The following is a 20,880-nucleotide window of genomic DNA, read 5'->3' on the forward strand; positions in this document are numbered from 1 at the left end:
TATACCAGTTGTGCTAGCACTTCTCTCTCTCTCTGTCTCTCTCTCTCTCTCTCTCTCTCTCTCTCTCTCTCTCAAAGTTTTTCCTGCTTTATCTCGCACGTCACTACATACTAACAAGTAGTGAAGTCACAATTGCTTTCCCCAACATGCAAGAGAATGGTTATACAAGTATAAGTGATTCATTATCATTTATCTTTAGCCTGTTTAGACGCACTCTAAACTCAACCCAAGGCCTTCCTTATGCATATCAAAGAAGACGCACCTCCCATAACCACTCAGAAACGGATAGAACTAGTTTGTTCTTCATAAAGCTTAAAGTCTATATCTGCCCTTCTTCCAATTCTTCAATCATAAAATGGCATGGCATATACCTAAGATTATCCTCCTATCAGCTTGCGAAATTATTGCATGAAGCATACCTAACTTTTTAAGACCCCACTCCGGAGAAAGTTTCCCTCGTGTGTCTTGCTAAAACTTCTTCTCGCTCCCTTCAAATTTCCTCGCAACAAACTTTTTATATCTCGCCCCCTATTTCATCGGTATTGGAACATGAGGATATTGCACCCAAACCCTCACATCACTCTCTACCCACTCATCCGGAATTCCTCTCATACACCCCTCTATGATCCCTCTATTCACCCTCTCATTGTATCCCTCGCCCAATCCCATTCCCCCAGGTACCCCCGTAAAAACCACCACATCCCTCTCCATTTCTACCTCCTTCAATCTCCTCTTCAATCCCCACCCCATCCCAAACGCTCGTCCAAACCCTTCGCATTTCAATCTCATCACATCCGCACGCGCCATGCCAAATTGTGGTTCCGATTCCTTCTTATCCAGCTCCAGCAGTGTATAAAGAGTATTCTCATGAACCTCCCATATTAATCCATAGACGACTTTATCAACAGTATTATACTCTGCTTCTGCTTCCTCGTTCTTCAAGTCCGAATCCGGTACGATATTTCGATAACAACATACTCCCTCAACCTTCTCATCGACACAAAACATCCATCCATCCAATCTTCCTATTCCAAGTAACTTCACATCTGAACATATAGTTTCCATGAGTTCCTCGCACATATCTGCTCCAACGGCGAAAAATCGAATAGTGGGACTAGGATCAGGAGTAGGTTTGTGATTGGCAGCAGCCATATCTTGACGGATTTTCTCCTTCTGAAGAGCTTCATATATTTGCTTTTGAAGTTTCTCTTCAACTGCAGTCATCTCCTTTTTCGTAGGAAGAATGGGAGTAGAAATTTCATCTTCTTGGTTAAAGTTCATGTTACGCCAATCTTCAGATGCGGTTGTGGAGTTTCTGTTGGATTTGAGTTCGTCTTCTGAAACTTCCATGTCTGAAAGTAGGATTTGTTGGGTATGGGGAACGTTCATTTGCATATCGTCGATTTCGATTGAGAGTTCGAGTTCTGGTTCTGATGAATCTTCATTTTTGATTTCTTCGTCGGAATCTTCGTTCTCATTTTCGTCTTCCTCGTTATCTCTCTCCTCGCCGTTATCTTCTCCATCATCTTCTCTATCCCCATACCCGTCACCATATCCATTCATATTCTCATCATCCTCATCCTCGTCTTCATTCTCGTTCCCATCATCATCTCCACCCGGTCGTTCAGCCCGACCATGGCTATAGGAACCTCTATATCCACCTCCAACTCGATACGAAGAACGATTATATCCACTCATAAACTCGCGCTCATCATGACGGCTTCCATCTTCTCGCGGTAAAGAAAGTGAAACCGATTCGGGTTCCGAGTCAGATGTGTATGGTGGAATGGAATTTGAACGAGAAAGCGATGCGCTTTCATTTTTTATGGCGGACATTTCTGTGAATGTGATATAATGTGATGAGATGTGTGTCAAGGTGTTGTTAAGTTCTTTCTCAAGTGAATAAGATACAAAAGATTGGCGATACAGATTTTGTATTGAAGATGATTGCGAAGTAGTTGGTGGGTTGAGAATTTTATAACCCAAGGCAAAAGGTTGAGGTTTAAATAGAGAGCTTGAGAAGAATATTGGTACAGCTGATTCCTAAAGCGGCCGTATACTAATTTAAAGTCAAAAGTGAAAGTGAATTTTTGGTGGCAGTTGTGGTTATATTGATAATGTCTTGATATCTGAGATGATCAGCTGACATATAGACTGAACAAGGTGAGGTTAGAGGGAGAGAAAGAGAGGACAGATATTGATCTGAAAGTATGAAGTAAAAAGTATCATACTCATCCAGAACAACAATCACATAACCAGATACTATCGTCTGATTTAGCTAAGAGAACTCCGGTAAATATCTCAGAAGGGCTAAGGTAATCCTTAAAGAGTTCGATTTACCTAAGTGAAGAAGGTAGTTGAATCCAAAGGTTGAAGAATCCCAAGTGAAGCGAGCTTCAATGGGTGAAGAGTGAGTTAATATTGGCTGAGCGTTATTGTTGAGCATTCTCCAAATGGGAGTGAGTGAGTGAGAGTGAGCATGAGAGAGTAGACAAGCGCGAATCAATGTCAAAGACCAAAATATGAGAGAAGATGATGTAAAGTTGTATCACCTAACTAGAATTGATGATCTTGGTACCGTATACACACATTGTTTATCAGTGAAAAAAAGAGGAAAAGAGAGAGGAGATAAGTAGTCAAGGCTCTATATCTCCGTCACCAAATTTCGAGGTTCTATTCTTGTGTCATGTTCTTCGCACCTAAAAGTGCAAATAAGGAAAGAACGACTGTGTCAAACCCATTGAAGCTGCAAGTACACATTTTTGGGAGATACTCCCAGGCAGATATATCATCCCTTATTTGAACAGTCCTCGGGAATATAACAAGCAACTCCACGCAAAGCGAGCATAAAGTTTGAACAGAGAAAGGCAATCTTCTTTTGATATAGATTTCTTCATATTCTTTGACGTAGAAGAGTTCCTACCATAACAAGCAGAATGCATCTAACACTAACTGCAAGCTCTACTAGGTAATCCTCTCGCTTTCCTTCCTAACTAATCTTTATACAGCCAGTGAAAGAGATTAGCCAACTATCTAGTAATATCTCAACGAGACTCTTCTAGAACAAAAATTCATCAATATCAATAAACTCAAGATAGAGATAAAGATTAAATGAAATGAACTGAACCGAAAGGAACTCTCCATCTCAATTCCCAGCCATCACTCCAAACTCGAGAAATCCTCAAAATCTGTTGTATGTACCTCCAGTAACCAAACCACATCCTCAAAGCTCAAACTAAAAACCATCCTCCCCGACTTTCCAAAACAAGATTTCGTTGAGTATTTATACATGTACATGTACATATCTTTCAAATATACGATTTCGAGTGAGATGTAAAGGTAGGTAGGTAGGTAGTCTGAAGATGGAAAGACTTGGATTGTATATCTGTATATCTGCATTCCAAACTCCTTTTGCGTAGCCCCTTTCCCCCTTTCACCCTTCCACCCATTTTTAATATTCGCAAGCGGCGATGATTGATTGATATACTCATCCATATATGTGTACACACATTCCCACTCGCAACAAGAAAAACACAAAAACGTAGAGTAAAAGCAAGATCAGTATTCTATGAAGCCTTTTCACGCGAATAGAGTTACTATCAACCTTCTCGTTAAGTCAAAAGATACTCCTTATCAAACGAAGAAAAAACATCGCAGTATAACACTACCATAAAGGAACTTTAAAGTTTTGAATCTTGAGCTTTGGAATAGTAGAAATGAAGAAAATATACCGATCTTTCATCCAAGACAGACCTCACAAACCCATTCTCACCATATCACCTCATCCACCCTAACAATTCCAAGGCAGAACCCCCCCCTCCTTAATCACCTCTTCTCTCCTTACTCCCTCTCCATCCTTAATCACCTCTTCTCTCCTTACTCCCTCTCCCTCCTCCAACCACCTCGTGCTCAGTCCACTTTTCACTCTCTCCTCCTCGCTCTCAAACAATTTTCTCTCCTCCCCTTTAATACCCCACTTATCCCTCCCACCCCTCTTCATCCTCAACACGCTCCCCGTCCCCCACAAATCTCGTTTCCACTCTCCATACCCCCTTTCCCTCTCCCCCTTCACCGTATCCTCGCATTTCTCGCGATCAAACTCCCTACTCTCTTCATCCATAAACTCAGGATTGATTCCTTCAAAAATAACTTCCACTCCTTTCCCCTTCCCTTTCCCGCCCATTCCATCCGCGTCCTCATCCCCGTCATCTTCCACCCCCCTCTCCCCCTTTAAACAAATCCCCATCCCCATACCCAACCCCAAAACCCCACAATGCAACTCCTCAAACCTCTCCCTCTTAAACCCATGACTCACAATCGAAATTCTCCGCGGCCACTCCCCCGTCCCTCTCCAAAAAGCCAGCAAGCCCCTCACCAAATTCTCATAACTATCCAGCGCCTCCTCCTCCAGGAAAATCCTTCCCTCTCCCCTCCCCCTCCTCACTTCAGTAACTAAATCCCCCCTTCCCCACACCCCCCTCTCCACCCCCACTTCAAAATACCCCATCGCCTCACTCCTCTCCACCTCTCCCCTCGTACACCCCCCACTAATAACCAACAAACTACTCTCATCCTCCTTCCACAATCCTGCCGCACGCAAGATATGCTTGATAAAAGTCATCCATTCGTGACCCTCTTTTTGGAAGGGAGCCAGCAGCCATGAGGATTCGAGCTCTGGAGGTCCGGAAACATAGATGGCGTGGCAGGTGAGCAGGATGAGATGAGTTGGTTTGGAGGTAGGATTTGGGGTTGAGTGCATTGTAACATTGAGCCTGGAGAGGATTTAAAGTGTGACGAAGGTTGATGAATTATTACACATATAGGTTTTATGAAGTAAATAGGGTAGGTAGGTAGCAATTTGAGGAGATAAAAAGAGCAATCGATTAAGAAGTATATAAATCTCTCAAAAGGTAAAATAGAAACCTATCAGATACCAAAGATCGGAAAGACTAATATATCAATCATATCATAATTCACAAATTATTCTCGTTTATATAAGTGTGTATTAGGGGATCGATTCATTTAGCATTCCGAAAATTAAGGACACTTCCCTTCGATTCGATTCGGTTAATCTATCTAGTACTGTAGTTAGACTCAAACCCCACTCCCATATCATGCATGCACTTCAAAATCTTCGAAAACTTTAACTAAACATCCTACCTAACTACTTACCTAACTCCCCCCGCAATCTACTCAACTATTCAAGAATTAATCTTGTAGGATCTCGTTCCTATTACCTATCTTCCCCTATCTGCATCTACCTGACATCTACCTGACCTCAGTTTTTCTTCCGGCTTACTATATGCCATGTCCCACATGCCACACTACACACCACAGATTAATCACTCACACAGAAAACACCATTTCAAAGAAGATTTATTATTCATATTTCATATTTCATGTTCATACTTCCCTTATCATCTCTCTTTCATCTTTCTCCTAGTATTCTAGACTACCCTTTCCCCATCTATAACCCTGACCGCCATCTCATCTCCACCCCCAAACTCCTTCCATCCTATACACATCAAATATCACCCCTTTTCCCTTCACAAGAGACCAAGTAATAAAGTCATGCAATCATAATAATTCCCAAATCCTCTCGCTCCTAATGAATCATAAAAGAAGAAGAAAGAAAAATTGGTAAAATCACGCGAGTACATACATTTGTATGTACCATCTCCCCTATCCACCTCCGCTAACTGGGGTATCTTTATCCTTTCCTGTCCATTCATTGCATATCCAATGCATTCATATCTTAAACCCTCCGATCTCAGAACCACATTCTCCCCATTCCTCCCTCATCTCTCTTTCCGCCAGGAAACTAAACACCTCTAAACATCCTGACAATCAAAAACCACATAGCACCAATAAACTTAAAACAACTCAATCCTGCCACACTCCATAAAACCACAGCCATATAAATCGTACTCTTCGTCGTATCATCAGTACTCGTATCGATATTCTCCAAGCCCGCTGTACTAAGCACCGCACTCGTGAGTGCAAAATTACAAACCAACCAGAACAACACTACTGAAGATCTGAACCATTTGTAATAATCTTCTTGCTTCTCTTCTGCCGAGAATTCACGTTTCTCAGGCGGTGCTTTGATTTGAATCTTGCGCATTTCGGATTCGTATTGAGCGTTGAGATCGCCATCGTCAGTGGGAATGTTGACATCGACTTTACCACCAGCTTTGAGCACAGCAGATGGAAGTTTCTCGGCTTTGTCATCTCCTTTGGTACCCCATGTAATATCGTGAGTGTTACAGAAAGCGTAAACGTTGAGAATGTTGATATATGTTGGGGTGAGAAGAAGATATTGAAGGAAAGATGTGAACATGTGCCATGGGTCGAAGAATAAAAAGGAAGAAATGAACCAGAGGAGATAAGTTGAGGCGAGAGAAATGATCAAAGTATAGAAGATTTGATTCTTGATAATATCCGTCCAATTAAATTGGTCCTTTGCAAGTTGAGTTTGAATTGATTTGACCGTGATGAAAATTGAAGCAAACATTAGGTATCTATTCCAGTTAGTAGGAGAAATTTAGACAAAGCGGAAAATACTCACATCATGATGATAATCCAGAAATAAACCATCGACATATAAACTTTGTTCGTTCCTTGAGGTCGATTTCCCAGCGCCAGAATGAAACAGGTCAAAAGCGTAAACAAGTAAAGCCATTCGAAAACAACACCAAGAATTACACCAACATTACCCAGCAAGTCAGCACTTCCGAGAGATGTAGTCAAGATGTGAAAGACCAGAAAGAAATTACCAAGAGCGAACCAAGCGAAGATCATGTTAATGGTTTGGTATGTGAATTCAATCAAGAACATGATCTTTCGTAAAAAGCTGTGATCACTTCGGAAAAGTTGATAGAAATGAGCAAGAGCATAGATAGCAGCGAAGAAACTTCCGTTAAGCCATCTTCGACGTTGCAAAATAAGTTCGGCCATTGTATCCGGTACATCGGTTTCTCCAGTAGCAGACTTGACGTATTGTAAGATCCAGTGACAATTTCTCTTGGATACCAATTCGAAACACAAAATACGATCTTCGGCAAGGTACATGTTTGCAGTGAAAATGCCAGCGTTTGCTCCGTGCATCTTCTCTCCTGCAAAGTACTTCTCCAGTGGTCCATTTCCGGTTTTATCGTTTTGCAACGCAACATATCGATATGCAGAAAAGGCACCTGGCAACACCGAAATGAATCCAAATGCCGATTCAAGAGGCTTGTCCAGAATATTACTCATTTTGTACTCGAAATTCTGGGTAGCAACCAATGGATTTAGCAAATTCTTTCCTCCTGGACCCAACATAGCTTTGATCTCACCACAAGCTCCTGCACAATGTGGTTCCAAATCGAAAGCTTTCCATAGATGATAAATTGAGTCTTTTCCTGGCTTTGTACCAGCATCGATGAGTACACAAATGTTAGGATCGAGTACTCTACCAAAGGCTTGGAAGAACCATCTGTGAGAGTTAATCTTTTTCTGATTCTTTTCCTTCAAGCAGAAAAGCAATTGAACGGGTTGCTGTTTTGGTGTGAGTGTAACAATATCCTTCTTCAAAGCAATTCCGACTTGAGTCGTATATTCGTAGATATGTGCTGTCACGTCCTTGCCATTAACTTGTTGCTTCGCGATTCCATCTTGATAAACTCCCAAACCAGCCAAAACAGCTCTTGTTCTTGGATTGATCTTAGCACGTCCATCACTGACCACACACACTACAATCTTCTTCCAGGCATCCTTTCCCCATGTTTTACTATCTTTGCGAGTGCACATAAATTCAATGTTTTTGAATACGCCGTGCATTGTTCTAGCAAATAACACATCATCTTCATTATACATTGTAACAACGATGAAGAGTTCTGTATGCCGAGGCTTTGCAAAGAGTTTTTGTCGCAATGTGAAGCGCTCTTCGAAAAACTCACTGGGGTCGCATGTTGCGGCTGAGTATCTCATATGTGTAAACTCATCTCTCTCCGGTGGTGGTGCATGATTGACTTGATTTAAAAGCTTAGGAGGAATCGGACAATCAAGTATGAGATTTCCATTAAACAGTTGGACTTCCTTAACTGTCTTGTATCTTCTCAACGCTGGTACAGGTGTCGCAGATGGAGATTGTCCCGCCCCGTCATAACCACCTTTGTAATCGGTGCCACTAGCTGAGTGCGGATCTGGCCCATAAGGTTCATGCGATTGTAGAATTGGTTGATGGTCATCATCGTCATTGTAGTAAGGGTCTTGCGCTGGGGGGTAATTATGTAAAGGGTGTTCTTCATGAGGAGAAGGTTGGTATGGAGGTTGGTAGTAAGCATCGTGATGCGCGTTAGGATCTAGAGAATATTCCGAGTCGTAGCTTTGACTGGGATTGAGGGGCATACGCTGATGGTATTGGCTTTGATCTAAATGTTCGACTGAATACTGTATGATACATGTTAGCTATAATCATATCTCTCTGCAGACACAAGGCACGCCCAAATATGTACTTACAGATGGTTGAGCTTGCAGTTGATCACTTGGCGTTCCAACTCTATGTGCTCCAGGACCCATAGGTATCTCGAGATTGTGCATTCCAGGACCGGGTGAAGTAGTATGTGGCCTTCCATATGGCGCATCTTCTAGTTGGTACCCTTGAGGGTGCGGCGACTGATGTCTGTTATTCATATTGTAATAATCGTCTTGGCCTTGGCCCGCCGGATCTGTGTGAGTTGAATATTAGAAAGACTTATTGTAAACAAACACAAGTGTATATTCTGTAGATAGTCCTCTCCACAAGAAGAAATGATGTTTTTGCCGTAGCAGGAGGAGGTAAATTGAATGTTTGAAGTGATTTAGGGTTCCATCAAGGAATCCTTCTTGCGCAGCAAAGTTCAACTTGATTGTGCCTTTTCGTGTTGGTTGCTATGCGCCGCAAAACTGGATACACTGGCCGACGTGAATGGTCTTCAAGACAACAATACGATTTGATTCCAAATTTGAGATTCATTCACTGCTATCACCACGCGAAACTCGGATAATGTGTGCTTAGAAGGTGGAGAATAGATGTGCGAAATTAGATAGGAGGACATACCTAATCGATTATAGGACATGGTATTGATGTATCAAATTAACCGTCCTATTTGTGATGAGATCTGTGGGGTGAAGGGGATTGCGTGGGAGCAAAATGAGGTTCCTTGCGATGGGCTCAAGCTCAGTTGGGAATGTCTTGCCGTCAATCCTCTAGGTGAGATGTGCAAGGTTGCAGATGGACTATGTTGATGCGTAGGGTTAGAATTAACTTTTTCTCCCCCCTATTATTTCCTTCCTTATGCCCCGAGAGTCAAGATACGAAGACGCGAAAGCACAGAAGACAGAGTTTCGAAGAGACGACAAGATTTTTTGGGCTTAGGTTGTTCCGAGTAAGATGGAATTTCTGCTTGTGAGAGGTGGTTTCACCTTGAGGAGGGCCGCGCATTAAAAAGGATGTTAGAAATTTGGTAGGGATTGTAAACAGAGTGGATGATCAGAAAGTGGTTGCCAAGGCAAAGTAATCCTTGAAGATCCCTTGTACCTTTCGTACATGGTGGTGATTATCTTGTATCTACCTAGGACTCGAGTAGGACTGTAGTAGTGATACATGCACAGTTCTCAGGTTTCATATCATCAGATATCGATAGTGGGTGAGGATGGGTGTTTTGGATAGCACGGAGCAGATTTCCCTCCCCTCGATGAAATGACGCTGGGTTAAGTTGGCTCGTGAGTTGAGGGAAGAGAGAAGATTGGATAATTAATTGCCTTGGATCTGGAGAGATAAAGATCTACAATCAAGCAAGGTATTGAATTTTATGATAATTCAATTAATTACATACATTATTATTTGATTTGATATTTGATATATAACTAACGTTAACTTGATATATTGTTCCAAATTACCCAGCCTCCCATTTCTCCTTTCTCCCTTCTCTCTTCTCTCACCAAAAAAGCGGAATCTATACTGCTGGTAGATACTAGAAAGCCTCTTATTCTCCATAGTGGCTTATAAGGATCTCTTTGTCAAATCATCAACATACGAAGCGCTGTACCATCTACATACTAAGAGGTCAGGGAAACACGTCGCCCCAAGAATTACTAGTTAGGTAAGAACTAAAGAACTAAAGAACTAAAGAACTAAAAAATCGTCTCAAAATAGAAACTCACACTAGAACCAAATGCATTCAACCACCCACGTGCACATAGCAAGGTACCGCAGCAAGACTTCAAATTCTCCTTCCAACCAATCAATGATCATTTGGACTCTCATACATAGCCTTTTTGGACAATACAGATGCGGCTATGCAAGAGATGCCACTATCGGTACTTCACAGATCCATGTGTGTGTGAGAGAGAGAGATCCTTTGAGCCGGAAGCTTTTTTTGGTCTACCAAGGTAATGGATGTTTGGAAGGCTACGTTTGAGGCTGAGTATAAATGTTCAAGCATCTTCCGGGTCCGCAGGTTATGAATTCAATGACATCGATCGACTTCACCGATGCCCCAACGTCACATTCATGCTTTATATTCATACCTAACTTCGCCTTCATAATACATTCACGGGACATAGAGTAAATCTCGGCATTCTCAAGTTCTTGGATATGGTGGCTGAGACGTCGAGAAATTCGCGTTCAATCATCTACCTTGACTGTAAGTGGTTCAGACGGTTGCAAATACGAATTAAGGTAACGTATATGCAGCTTCCTTTCAGCTGTTGAATGTTGGCAATGCATTTCGGTAACATCGTCAATTCCTTCATTACATGTTTGCTTTCTTGGAGGTTCATCATTCGAGTAATATCCAGCGGGGTATTCCATGGTGGGGGAGTTTGCTTCAACGGTCGTGTCAATATATATGTCAGCCTTTATGCGCATAGGTGATCATGTCACATACATGAAAACGTTAGAGAGTATCTCTACTTCGTATGCTTTAGACCTCGTTGATTCCAGAAGATGCGATTGCTATTCGTCTTGCACAGTTCCTTTGTGAGAAAGTTTATGTTGACAGACACTCCTCTCATGGGATATGTGCTCACCGACATTTTGATAATGTCATAAAATCACTATGAAAAGAAGACTTTGCCATGCATGTCATTATGATAGCAAAAATCTTCTCGGGAAGTCAAATTGCATCCCCCACTCATACATGGACTGACTAATGGGCATTCATATAATTGTGATCTTTATCCTTCTATCCATATATACATGGCATCAAACATCAAATCCCCCTCAATCCTCAACATCCGGAAAAGTCGACTTCAAGAAATTCTTGGAAAACCTCGTACACTGTTCATAAGCAGCCTTGAATCCATCATTCCCACCATAATAAGGATCATCTACTTCCTCGGGGCTAGAACCTCCTGCATACTCTCCAAATAACATAACTTTTGCTTTACCCTCAGTTCTCTTTTCCAAGGAGAGAAGATCTTCAAGATTGTTGCTATCCATAGCAAAGATATAATCAAAATTCTTGAAATCATTGATAAAAACCTAGACGAGATGTCAATAAACAAAGTTCAACCAGCAGTGTGATGAATGTATCAGATAAAGCTTACCTTTCTAGCCTTGTGCTTATAATCGCAAATTCCATTCTCTCTAAGCGTAGCCATGGTACGTGAATCTGGGGAAGATCCAGTATGATAGGCTGCAGTTCCTACATCCAAAAATTAATCTCAAAATATATGAAGGAAATATTAACCGGAATGAAGGTACCACATGAATCAACATTAGATATCAAGGATGCGTAAGGACCCTGGGAGACCATGGATCTAAAGATTCCCTCTGCCATGGTTGAACGACAAATGTTTCCCAAGCAGACGAACAAGACTGAAATCGGTTCTGTTGACATTTTGATAGATATTGAAGTTGTTTAGATGTACTCGAGTACTTTTTGAGTTGAATCGAAGAAGAATTTGATTTGATGATCAATCTGTAGCCACCCGACCGTTGGGACCCGAAACGGATCCTCCGATGCCGATATCTTCTTTTATTTCGATTATCACTCCTTCATTTCTACGAAGCACACAAGTTCCACCACATCCCAACTTTCATTTATCAATTGATTATCAAATGATACAACTCCCAATTGATCGTTAAGCTGGCCATTCATTCATCCATTCCCTTTGACACATTCCCCGCATATCTTTCCTTCATTTACCGCAAATGCAGGTGTAAGATAAGAAACCAATCAATGGTACTTATCGATTCGATATATTCACAATGTCAGCCAAGGCTGGTAAATGGAATATCCAATCACAATGGTGGGATACCTGCATATATTCCAGGAGTCGTGTGTAAATACCAAGGCGCGGTGCATCGTTCACTGTTGGGACAAGGCGGGAATACTACCCGAATCCGGATGGTGATAAAGTTGTACAACTTCATATCGATTACATTTCGAGTGAAATGCAGGACATGAGCATAAGTGTATATCCAGACCGTATCGAACATGCAGGCCAAGCCGAATGGTAAGCTGAGATCAAGTAATGGCATGATGGACAAGATCAGGAACCAAAGTATATGTTTGCGTCTTGTGTCAATCTCATCCTATGTTTCTGGAGAGAGCGATATCACGACAATGATAGATTGATAAGGGGCAGCTTTCAAGGATAGAGTATAATGATATGAAATTCAGTAAGTTCCAACCATCATAGACTCAATTGGAACTTTGAGGACGACAAATGGCACCATTTGACCAAGAGATTCGGCCGATAGCACCTGCCTCTTTTGTAACATATACTTCACATCTTTCTTGGCTCACATTAGGTGAATGAGATAACAATACTTTTTACGATCTTCCCCTCTTCTGTTGAGCCGAAGGCGAAGGCAATTAATAAGGTGCAATCAAGTACAAAAGGCAAACAATTCCCATCTCCTTGATCACTTCTTTTCTTCCAAGTCCAACTTCGACACCTCTGATTTACCTGGTGTTCTCTTGTTGATACATCTTCATAGTCCTTTCTAGGGATCAATATCGTGAGTTGATCACAAGTACCAATGGGGAATACAACATTACTAACACATAAACTTTGAAGATCAAGATGAAGTTCTCTCGCGTGGTTTCTGGTTTGGCAGTATGTAGCTTTGCTGCATGCGAGTCTTCCATGGAACTCTTGGAATCGCTTCGCGAAATCCCGCAAGGTTGGGCTCAACTCGAGAAACCTCGCCCATATAAAACGATCAAGCTTCGAATTGCTTTGGAACAACCAGATCATGAACTTTTCGAGCAGAAGCTTTATGCCGTCTCATCACCTGATCACGTCGAATATGGTCAACATCTTGAGCGTGAAGAGCTTAAACGATTCATCAAGCCAGCTGATCAGACTACTCAGGCCGTTTTATCATGGTTGGAGAAATCTGGTATCTCCGAGTCGAACATCCACAATGATGGAGAATGGATCAACTTCCGTACTTCAATTAAGCAAGCGGAGGATATGTTGAATACCACATTCCATTACTATGCTCATCAAGATCAGAAGCACAATAAGCAAATTCGAACATTGGGATATTCCATTCCAAAGGAGGTTTCGCGTCACATCACAATGATTCAACCTACAACCAGGTTTGGTCAAATTAGAGCGCAACGCAGCCAAGTATTCCGTGAGGATTTTGGTGCTCTTTCTTTGCCAACACTCAATACTACTGCCTGCAATGTTACAATCACTCCTCAATGTCTTCGAGATCTTTACAACATCGGCAACTACACTGCTAAGGCAAATCCCGAGTCACGTCTAGGAGTCGCTGGATACCTTGGTCAATGGGCAAAGTATGACGGTTTAGAAGCTTTCTTGGAGAAATATGCTCCATATGCTGTTAGCCAAAACTTCTCTTATGCACTCATCAATGGAGGTTTGGATACACAAAACTCAACAAACAACGATGGAGAAGCGAATTTGGATATTCAATATGTTGCTGCCATGGGTTTCGATACCAATATTACTTACTACAGTACCGGTGGTCTAGGAGTTCTCGTTCCAGATCTCGATCAACCATCATTAGACGACAATCAAAATGAACCATATTTGGACTACCTTAACTACATGTTGAGTCTCCCCAACAACCAATTGCCACAAACAATCACAACTTCATACGGAGAAGATGAACAATCTGTTCCAGAGGCTTACTCTAAAACCGTATGCAAGATGTTCGGTCAATTAGGTATGAGAGGTGTATCTATCCTCTTCTCCTCTGGAGATACCGGTGTAGGATCGGCTTGCCAAACTAATGATGGAAAAAATACTACGCGATTTTTACCTATTTTCCCAGCCGCTTGTCCTTATGTGACTTCAGTAGGAGGAACTAGATACGTGGAACCAGAGGCAGCAGTTTCTTTCTCTTCGGGTGGCTTCAGTGATAGATGGCCTCGTCCTTCGTATCAAGATGATGCTGTCAAGGGATACTTGAAGATTTTGGGTTCTAGATGGAAGGGTCTTTACAATCCTAAGGGCCGTGGTTTCCCAGATGTTGCCGCACAAGGTGTTAGATTCCATGTTGTGTTAGTATTTTCCCTCCATTTGAAGTGGCTTCTGAATTGCCATACTGATATTATATCTTAGGGATGTTGATTCTATCACCGGAGTTGCACAAGATCAATTACTTTCTGGGACTAGGTATGACTTACTTGCTTATATATTGCTCATTTATTTTCCCTCTCCTTCCCCTCTTCTCACATTCCACCATAACTAACATCCCCTCCCACTAGCGCATCCGCCCCAGCTTTCGCAGGTATCATCTCCCTCCTCAACAATGCCCGTCTGAATGCCGGTCGTAAACCACTCGGTTTCCTCAACCCTTGGCTCTACTCAATCGGGAAGAAAGGTCTTACCGATATTGTTCACGGAGGCAGCACCGGATGCACGGGAATCGATGTGTACTCTGGCTTACCAACTCCATTCGTACCATATGCTAGTTGGAATGCGACAAAGGGATGGGATCCAGTGACTGGATTAGGAACTCCAGATTTCAAAACTTTGTTGAAGTTGGTTAATAAAAAGGACTAAGTCATTTCAAGATGAGGGGAGTGAGTAGAGAAATACAAAATGTCCTCGCGTTGGTTAACGGGAAGCCGTGATAATCCCAGAAGGTTGTCCTGGTGGATTGTTTTGTTGATCGGAATAGGATAATACAAATTCAAATACATGTACAATTTTTGAAATAATCTCAGTTATCAGTGTGCCTACATACCCATGGACGTTATGATTTATAAGACTCCTTTACTAGGGAATTTAACGTTGGATGTATACCTAGGTAGGTAAATGTAACAACCCAATAAATTGCTAGCGAGAATTGAGTAATCAGATTTAGATTGAGATCTTACAGGGATAGATTATGAGCATATAGTATACAATATATGGTAAGAAATATCAGATTTGGGTTATTAGATTTGAAGTTTGAAGTTTGAAGTAGAGATATTTGTGATGATGATGGGAGCTTGTTTGATGAAAGTATAATTAGTCGTTGGAATTGAAGCTAAGATTGAAGATTGTATTTGAGCTTGAACTTGAGGATAGGAAGATTGAGAAATAGAGGATGGTTTGTAGATTGGAAGGGAGGGTGTTTTTGAGATTGTAGATGGGGATGGATTGAGGTGTGTATGAGATAGGAGAGGAGATAGGAGAAGGAGGATGAAAGAGTAGGAGAGTAGAAGAGAAGAGTAAAGCAAAGAGGAGGGGTGAAAAGGGAAAAGAGAAATAGGAAGAGAGGTAGAACGAATAGGAAAAGTTTGAGATGGTAGGTAGATGATGGATATTAGATTTTAGAGCTTTGCGAGTGAGGAGGGAGGATCGGATTATGTGAGATAGAAGAGGGTAGTGGAGAGGTAGGAGATTGATAGAATGGGAATATATTGTATATTTCAAAGCAAACTCGGAGATTTGGGGGTGGTTAGCTCTAAGATGAAATGTATAATAAGATTTGGATTTGAGTTCTAGAGTCTTGTTTGTATGAGGGTGGATATATATTGTTGCATATCTCAAAGAAGAACTGCTGAATTTTCAGGATGTATGCTTTTGAGATGTTTAACAGGAGTCTAGTAAGTTTATTTGATGAAAGGTGGTGGAGCAGTTAGGTTTTGTTGCACGTCTTGGAAGAAGAACCGTTGGATTTCCAGGGTGAACTATTTTAAGATATGCAACAAAAGTTTGGGAGATTTTTTTTGAAACAGGTGGAGGATAGAAGGAAGGATAGTTAGGTTTTGTTGCATGTCTTCAAGGACGAACTGTCAGGTTTTCAGAACAAATGGCTCAACATATACAATAATAAAAGTGCTATGAATTATTTGACTGAAAGGAGGGAAAGGAGGCTGGTTAGGTTTTGTTGCATATCTTCAAAACCGAACTGTCAGATCTTTAGGACGAACTGTGAGGTCTTCAAAACGAATGCCTCAAGATATGCAACAAGAGTTCTATATCTATAAATGATTCAAAAGAAAAAGGGGAGACAAAAGGGGACAGAGTAGAAGGAAGGAAAGCTAGGTTTTGTTGCACATCTTGGAAGAAGAACTATCAGATCTTCAGGATGAACTCTTTTAAGATGTGCAATAAGATGTTAATAGATCTGTTTGAGAGAAGGGGTTAGAATTGTGCAGTGAATATTCAGGAGAAGGAAATGGGAAGAAAGCTTTATTGCATATCTTCGAAGACAATCTGTCAGATCTTCAGAAGGAATGCCGCGAGATATGTAACAAAACCCAATAGATCCATTTCAAGCAGGGGAGTGAAAAGGATGATTGCTCAGATCAGCAGAAAGCGAAAAAAAGAAGATACCGCAAACGAACTTCCATTACACCTCACAAAAAGAAACCACCCAGATTCTCAAATCTCCAGCACATCACTCTCGAGAAGCGGAACAAACGCCGAAATCTAACTCACTCCTCCTCCGATCTACTTTTCGAAACGAAAGAAGCGCATCTCAAACCCCCCACAGTTCCACGAAGCCCCTTTCAGGAAAAACTTAGTACAGCGATTATCTAAATCTGAAGTTCTAAATAATCATCACATACCATATAGATAGATACCCACCCCTACTGATATTATGAAATAATATAATACAGAAGAAAGACAAGATTATAAATCTCATCCAGAAAATAACTAGCTGTACTAAAAGATTCTCTTCCTCTTTCCTCTTTCCTCTTTCCTCTTTCCTCTTTCCACTCTAGCTTTAGCTTTTGAAACTCTCTCCTCCTCCTTATTCTCATAATACTATAACATACCTACCAGATAGGTAGATATACCCATATAACACAAAATCCCCCCCCCTCTCTTATTCTTTTTCTTCATTACTCGAACCCTTACCTATACACAAACAATATCAACATTCCAAAACATAAAAAAAAAAAATTAAAAAAAAATTTATTTATATATAAAACAAAATAGATACCTATATACTAAGATTACCAAATCCAATCCAATCCAATCCAATCAATACCCCAAACACAAAAAACCAAAAAACAATATCCTTAAATCCATATATATATATATATATATATATGCAACACTTACCTAGTACCCACTTAGTTTCATTCTGTAATACAACCTACCAACCAACCAACAAAACAATTAATCAAATCAAATATTCTCCATCAATATCACTATCACTATCATCATCACACTCACTCTCCCCCTACTCCCCCCTCCCGCTCCCATTCTCAACGCAACACAATACAACACCACCATCTGGAAATATCAAGGACCTCGCTTAATTTCTTTCTTCTACACACCTACCTATCTACTTTCCTATCTGAATGACATCACGAGAGTGAACATCAAACCACATATGAAAGAGAGGAAACACCCAGGCTGCTGCATGGGTTTATAAGAAGAGAGATAAAAATCACCAATGATGGAAATAACGCATATCATATCATATTCCATTCAAACATTTCTCTTCGCTCACTATACAGCTATTTTCACCACTTCTCCCTCTCATTTCCACACATCAAACTATGTTCTTCATTCCATGATATACCAAGTCAATAAATCCATCCACTCAATCTACGAACATTCACCACCCAGCATTCCTAGTTCCCCGCTCAAAAATTCCTCCGCATTAACCAACTCCGTACTTCCATAAACCACTCTTCTCTTGCCCATTCCTCCCCCACCCTCCTTATTAACTCTTCTCGTCCACTCCTGTAAATTTCCGTATTCATCCATACTACCCCCACCAACTGTAAAAACGATTGCTTCACTGAACCCTTGTCTGCGCATACCAAAACTCGGTGTAATACCTGGCCCTTGTAGACTTCCTGGCATTTCATTTCTTCTGCTCGTGCTTGCTGGTGGTACGGCACCTCTTGCGTTTGCGGATCTAGGGTCAAAGTAAAGATAATCTTCCGTTTTTGCTATTGCGGAACTAGAAGCGGATTGAGGATCCATAATCGATTCTGTAATTTTTGTGACAGTAAGATCACGGTTTGCGGGAAGGAAATTCTTTACTCCGGATATTAAATTATCGAAATTGGTGGTAATACCAGTTTCTTTAAGGGATGTGGTGAGGCGAGAAGAAATGGAGGAGAGACCACGGAAAAGATCTCCAGATGTACTTGGTGGTTGAGAAGCAGGGGTAGGAGCCGTGGTGAGCATTGTCATTCGGGTTGTGGTACGAACTCTGAATTAATTGTTAGTCGCATCAACTAAATAAAACAAACGAATAGATGACTTACTGTTTGACATATGCCAGAGATGTAGTGTCAGCACCTGCATTTTTCAGTGACTCTTCAAATTTGTCCATCTCAGACCTCGTGATTTCTTGTTCGGTACTCAAGTACCAGATGATAAATAATCTCAATTTATCTGTTGGTTCTTTGCCTTTATCTGCATCATTTATGACCTCAAGCATTTGCGCTTTTGTTTGCTTCATGATATTTTCTTCCATTTGATAGAAGTTATCCAATTGTCGATCCTTTATACCGGTTAAAAGTCCAGCTAATATATTCATGTGCATATCCAGCACAGCTTTTCGTTCTCTCAATTCGGGAAGTAAGGTAATGGCAGCCTTCAGATGTTGTGCTGAGGCACTCGTATCATTTTGAAGATCTTCTATGGAAGAAGCACCTGTCTTCTTCGTTATATCAGTTGCATCGGCCTTGTATCGCATCAGTTCTGCATCAATATCCTCCGCTACTTGTGGAAACGGCACAGCGGAATTCTTTGCCCAGAAAAAGTCATTCGCATTCAAATCGTAGGCCTTTTTAGTTGTACCCTTTGCCGGATTCTCCTCATCTATTGGTGTCTCGACGGTAATTCGATTTAATTTCATTTTGAGAACATCATGTACAAGTGACTGATATGTCCAGGAGTGCGACAACATAGGAATTAAATCAACATTTCGATCGAGTATAATAAGAACAGGTCGAGCAGAGGGCGCAATGGTAGATTGACGATTGGCGGGGCCGGAGAAAAGATTGTCTTTTGAATTTAGGACATGGTCTCTCAATTTTCGATCGAGTTTAGCAGAGATCATTTCTGCTGCTGCACCAGGAGGACATCTGATTATTGGCATAACGCCTGTAAATTGTTAGTCGGGCGCCAATATAAAATCATCAAAAGTCTCACCCATTGTGACCATAACACTGAAAAGTCCGCTGACGATTCTATCAACCACGTTGTCCAATTCCTCATCCTTTGTCTTTGCGCTGTTCAATGCCCAGTATGTATTCTGCTTTCTCATCCCAAGACTAAAGAGGTCCGGTTCTCCCACAATAAAATTCAGGTATTGATCAAAAAATTGTGCAATATTTTCTGATGTCCCAGCTTCCACAGTTTGCTTTGCGAAATCTTCTAATAATGCGCGGGGTATCGAGGAGAGGAAGTTGATGTATGCAGGAGAATAGAGACCTTTCGAGAGATCACTGGTAATTCCCTTCAAGTTGGCTTCCGTAGGCTCAACCAAATATAATACTGGAACATCTGGAATGGGGTGTCGATTTGCTGTAATATGCCTAATTCCATCAGTACTTTTCAAGTCACATTGAAGCTCTTGCTTCCCCGCACATCAACATACATATGCATTGTAACTCCCCAAGCTCTCAAGTCACTAACTCGTAGTACACTACTGATAACATCTCGTCCTAAATCATCAAAGACCAAGACCTTCCATATTGGTTCTCCATCTTCATTGAGAATAGGTACTGATGGAACTGCAATTCCAGTGTGTGATGTTTGATCGAGGGCATTCGCAGATTCGGGGGAATCATGGTTCAAATTTAGCATGCGCTCAATTGATCCTATGGAGAGATGATTAGTATCTCAGTATGCCAAAGAGCTAGAATACTGGGGGGCGGGGGAGGAGGGGATTTATTTACATACTGATCTGACGATCCCGGAGTGAGTTATGTGAAGTTGCCATATTTGTTATTAATTTCCAATCCAAGGCTGTGATTCAGCCAAATTGGCCAGAATATCTCATGTAATACCAGTCTTAAGATGCGCAATAATCAGAGTATTATCCGGTAGGTGGATGAAATTCGAGAAAGGTATGGAATGATTTGCCTTTAAGTCAAGGAAGGACACGTCTGCGACTTTTGCGATAGCTTATCGTTCATTTCAAAGTGTATGAATTGCTGAACTGCTTCCCTTTCCTTTCCTTTCCTTACCTAGGTAGGTATGAGAGTATCAATATCAACTTTCATGGTGAATTGTATCCAATAATGTCCACGGGTATCCAATAATGTGAATCTAACCTAAGAATGTTTTAGCGTCATCAAATCAAATCCAGATACAAGGGGGGTCTCTCTTTTTGTACGGCGAAACGTTCTGCAGGCGAAACTAAAAAGCGCAAAAAGGACTTTCCCACGCTTTCCCTTCAATTTCAAATTCAAATTGTTCGTTCCTTTCTTTAATACAATCCACGACAAAACACCATCA

At 41.2% G+C, this 20,880-nt stretch overlaps 6 protein-coding genes across 6 annotated transcripts; 1 reads left to right on the plus strand and 5 right to left on the minus strand.

Moving 5' to 3' along the window:
• Positions 1–528: 528 nt before the first annotated feature.
• Positions 529–1,836, minus strand: EAE97_001579 (uncharacterized protein; the record flags this gene model as incomplete). Its single annotated transcript, XM_038872090.1, has 1 exon — positions 529–1,836. One exon carries the CDS (start codon positions 1,834–1,836, stop codon positions 529–531), a length of 1,308 nt encoding a protein of 435 aa, XP_038736648.1.
• Positions 1,837–3,790: 1,954 nt separating this feature from the next.
• EAE97_001580 (uncharacterized protein) lies at positions 3,791–4,759 on the minus strand (the record flags this gene model as incomplete). The annotated part of the gene is made up of 1 exon (XM_038872091.1): positions 3,791–4,759. One exon carries the CDS (start codon positions 4,757–4,759, stop codon positions 3,791–3,793), a length of 969 nt encoding a protein of 322 aa, XP_038736649.1.
• Positions 4,760–5,329: 570 nt separating this feature from the next.
• EAE97_001581 (chitin synthase I) lies at positions 5,330–9,826 on the minus strand. Its single transcript, XM_038872092.1, has 4 exons — positions 9,080–9,826; positions 8,500–8,708; positions 6,569–8,430; positions 5,330–6,521 (listed from the first exon to the last, which is right to left on the minus strand). The coding sequence occupies exons 1-4, from the start codon at positions 9,096–9,098 to the stop codon at positions 5,822–5,824; spliced, it is 2,790 nt and encodes a 929-aa protein (XP_038736650.1). The 5' UTR covers positions 9,099–9,826; the 3' UTR covers positions 5,330–5,821.
• A 1,114-nt stretch (positions 9,827–10,940) lies between these two features.
• Positions 10,941–12,892, minus strand: EAE97_001582 (uncharacterized protein). The gene is made up of 3 exons (XM_038872093.1): positions 11,729–12,892; positions 11,572–11,669; positions 10,941–11,506 (listed from the first exon to the last, which is right to left on the minus strand). The coding sequence occupies exons 1-3, from the start codon at positions 11,862–11,864 to the stop codon at positions 11,246–11,248; spliced, it is 495 nt and encodes a 164-aa protein (XP_038736651.1). The 5' UTR covers positions 11,865–12,892; the 3' UTR covers positions 10,941–11,245.
• Positions 12,893–13,056: 164 nt separating this feature from the next.
• Positions 13,057–15,015, plus strand: EAE97_001583 (uncharacterized protein; the record flags this gene model as incomplete). Its single annotated transcript, XM_038872094.1, has 3 exons — positions 13,057–14,510; positions 14,572–14,625; positions 14,718–15,015. 3 exons carry the CDS (start codon positions 13,057–13,059, stop codon positions 15,013–15,015), a joined length of 1,806 nt encoding a protein of 601 aa, XP_038736652.1.
• A 2,991-nt stretch (positions 15,016–18,006) lies between these two features.
• Positions 18,007–20,362, minus strand: EAE97_001584 (uncharacterized protein; the record flags this gene model as incomplete). The annotated part of the gene is made up of 5 exons (XM_038872095.1): positions 18,007–18,622; positions 18,678–19,521; positions 19,570–19,955; positions 20,018–20,240; positions 20,323–20,362. The coding sequence occupies 5 exons, from the start codon at positions 20,360–20,362 to the stop codon at positions 18,007–18,009; spliced, it is 2,109 nt and encodes a 702-aa protein (XP_038736653.1).
• Between the last annotated feature and the right edge of the window lie 518 nt (positions 20,363–20,880).

This window comes from Botrytis byssoidea (genome assembly GCF_014898295.1).
Source record: "Botrytis byssoidea strain MUCL 94 chromosome Unknown BBYS_003, whole genome shotgun sequence".
Taxonomy (NCBI): Eukaryota; Fungi; Ascomycota; class Leotiomycetes; order Helotiales; family Sclerotiniaceae; genus Botrytis; species Botrytis byssoidea.

Bases quoted from the DNA above. Each gene is read 5' to 3' on its own strand.
- EAE97_001582 (XM_038872093.1), bottom strand. From the start codon at position 11,864: ATGTCAACAGAACCGATTTCAGTCTTGTTCGTCTGCTTGGGAAACATT. The intron at 11,670-11,728 runs GTACCTTCATTC...TTTTGGATGTAG, and splicing joins ATCTAATGTTGATTCATGTG to GAACTGCAGCCTATCATACT. The intron at 11,507-11,571 runs GTAAGCTTTATC...CATCTCGTCTAG, and splicing joins ATAAGCACAAGGCTAGAAAG to GTTTTTATCAATGATTTCAA.
- EAE97_001581 (XM_038872092.1), bottom strand. The intron at 8,431-8,499 runs GTAAGTACATAT...TGTATCATACAG, and splicing joins AACTGCAAGCTCAACCATCT to TATTCAGTCGAACATTTAGA. The intron at 6,522-6,568 runs GTGAGTATTTTC...TAACTGGAATAG, and splicing joins TTCTGGATTATCATCATGAT to ATACCTAATGTTTGCTTCAA.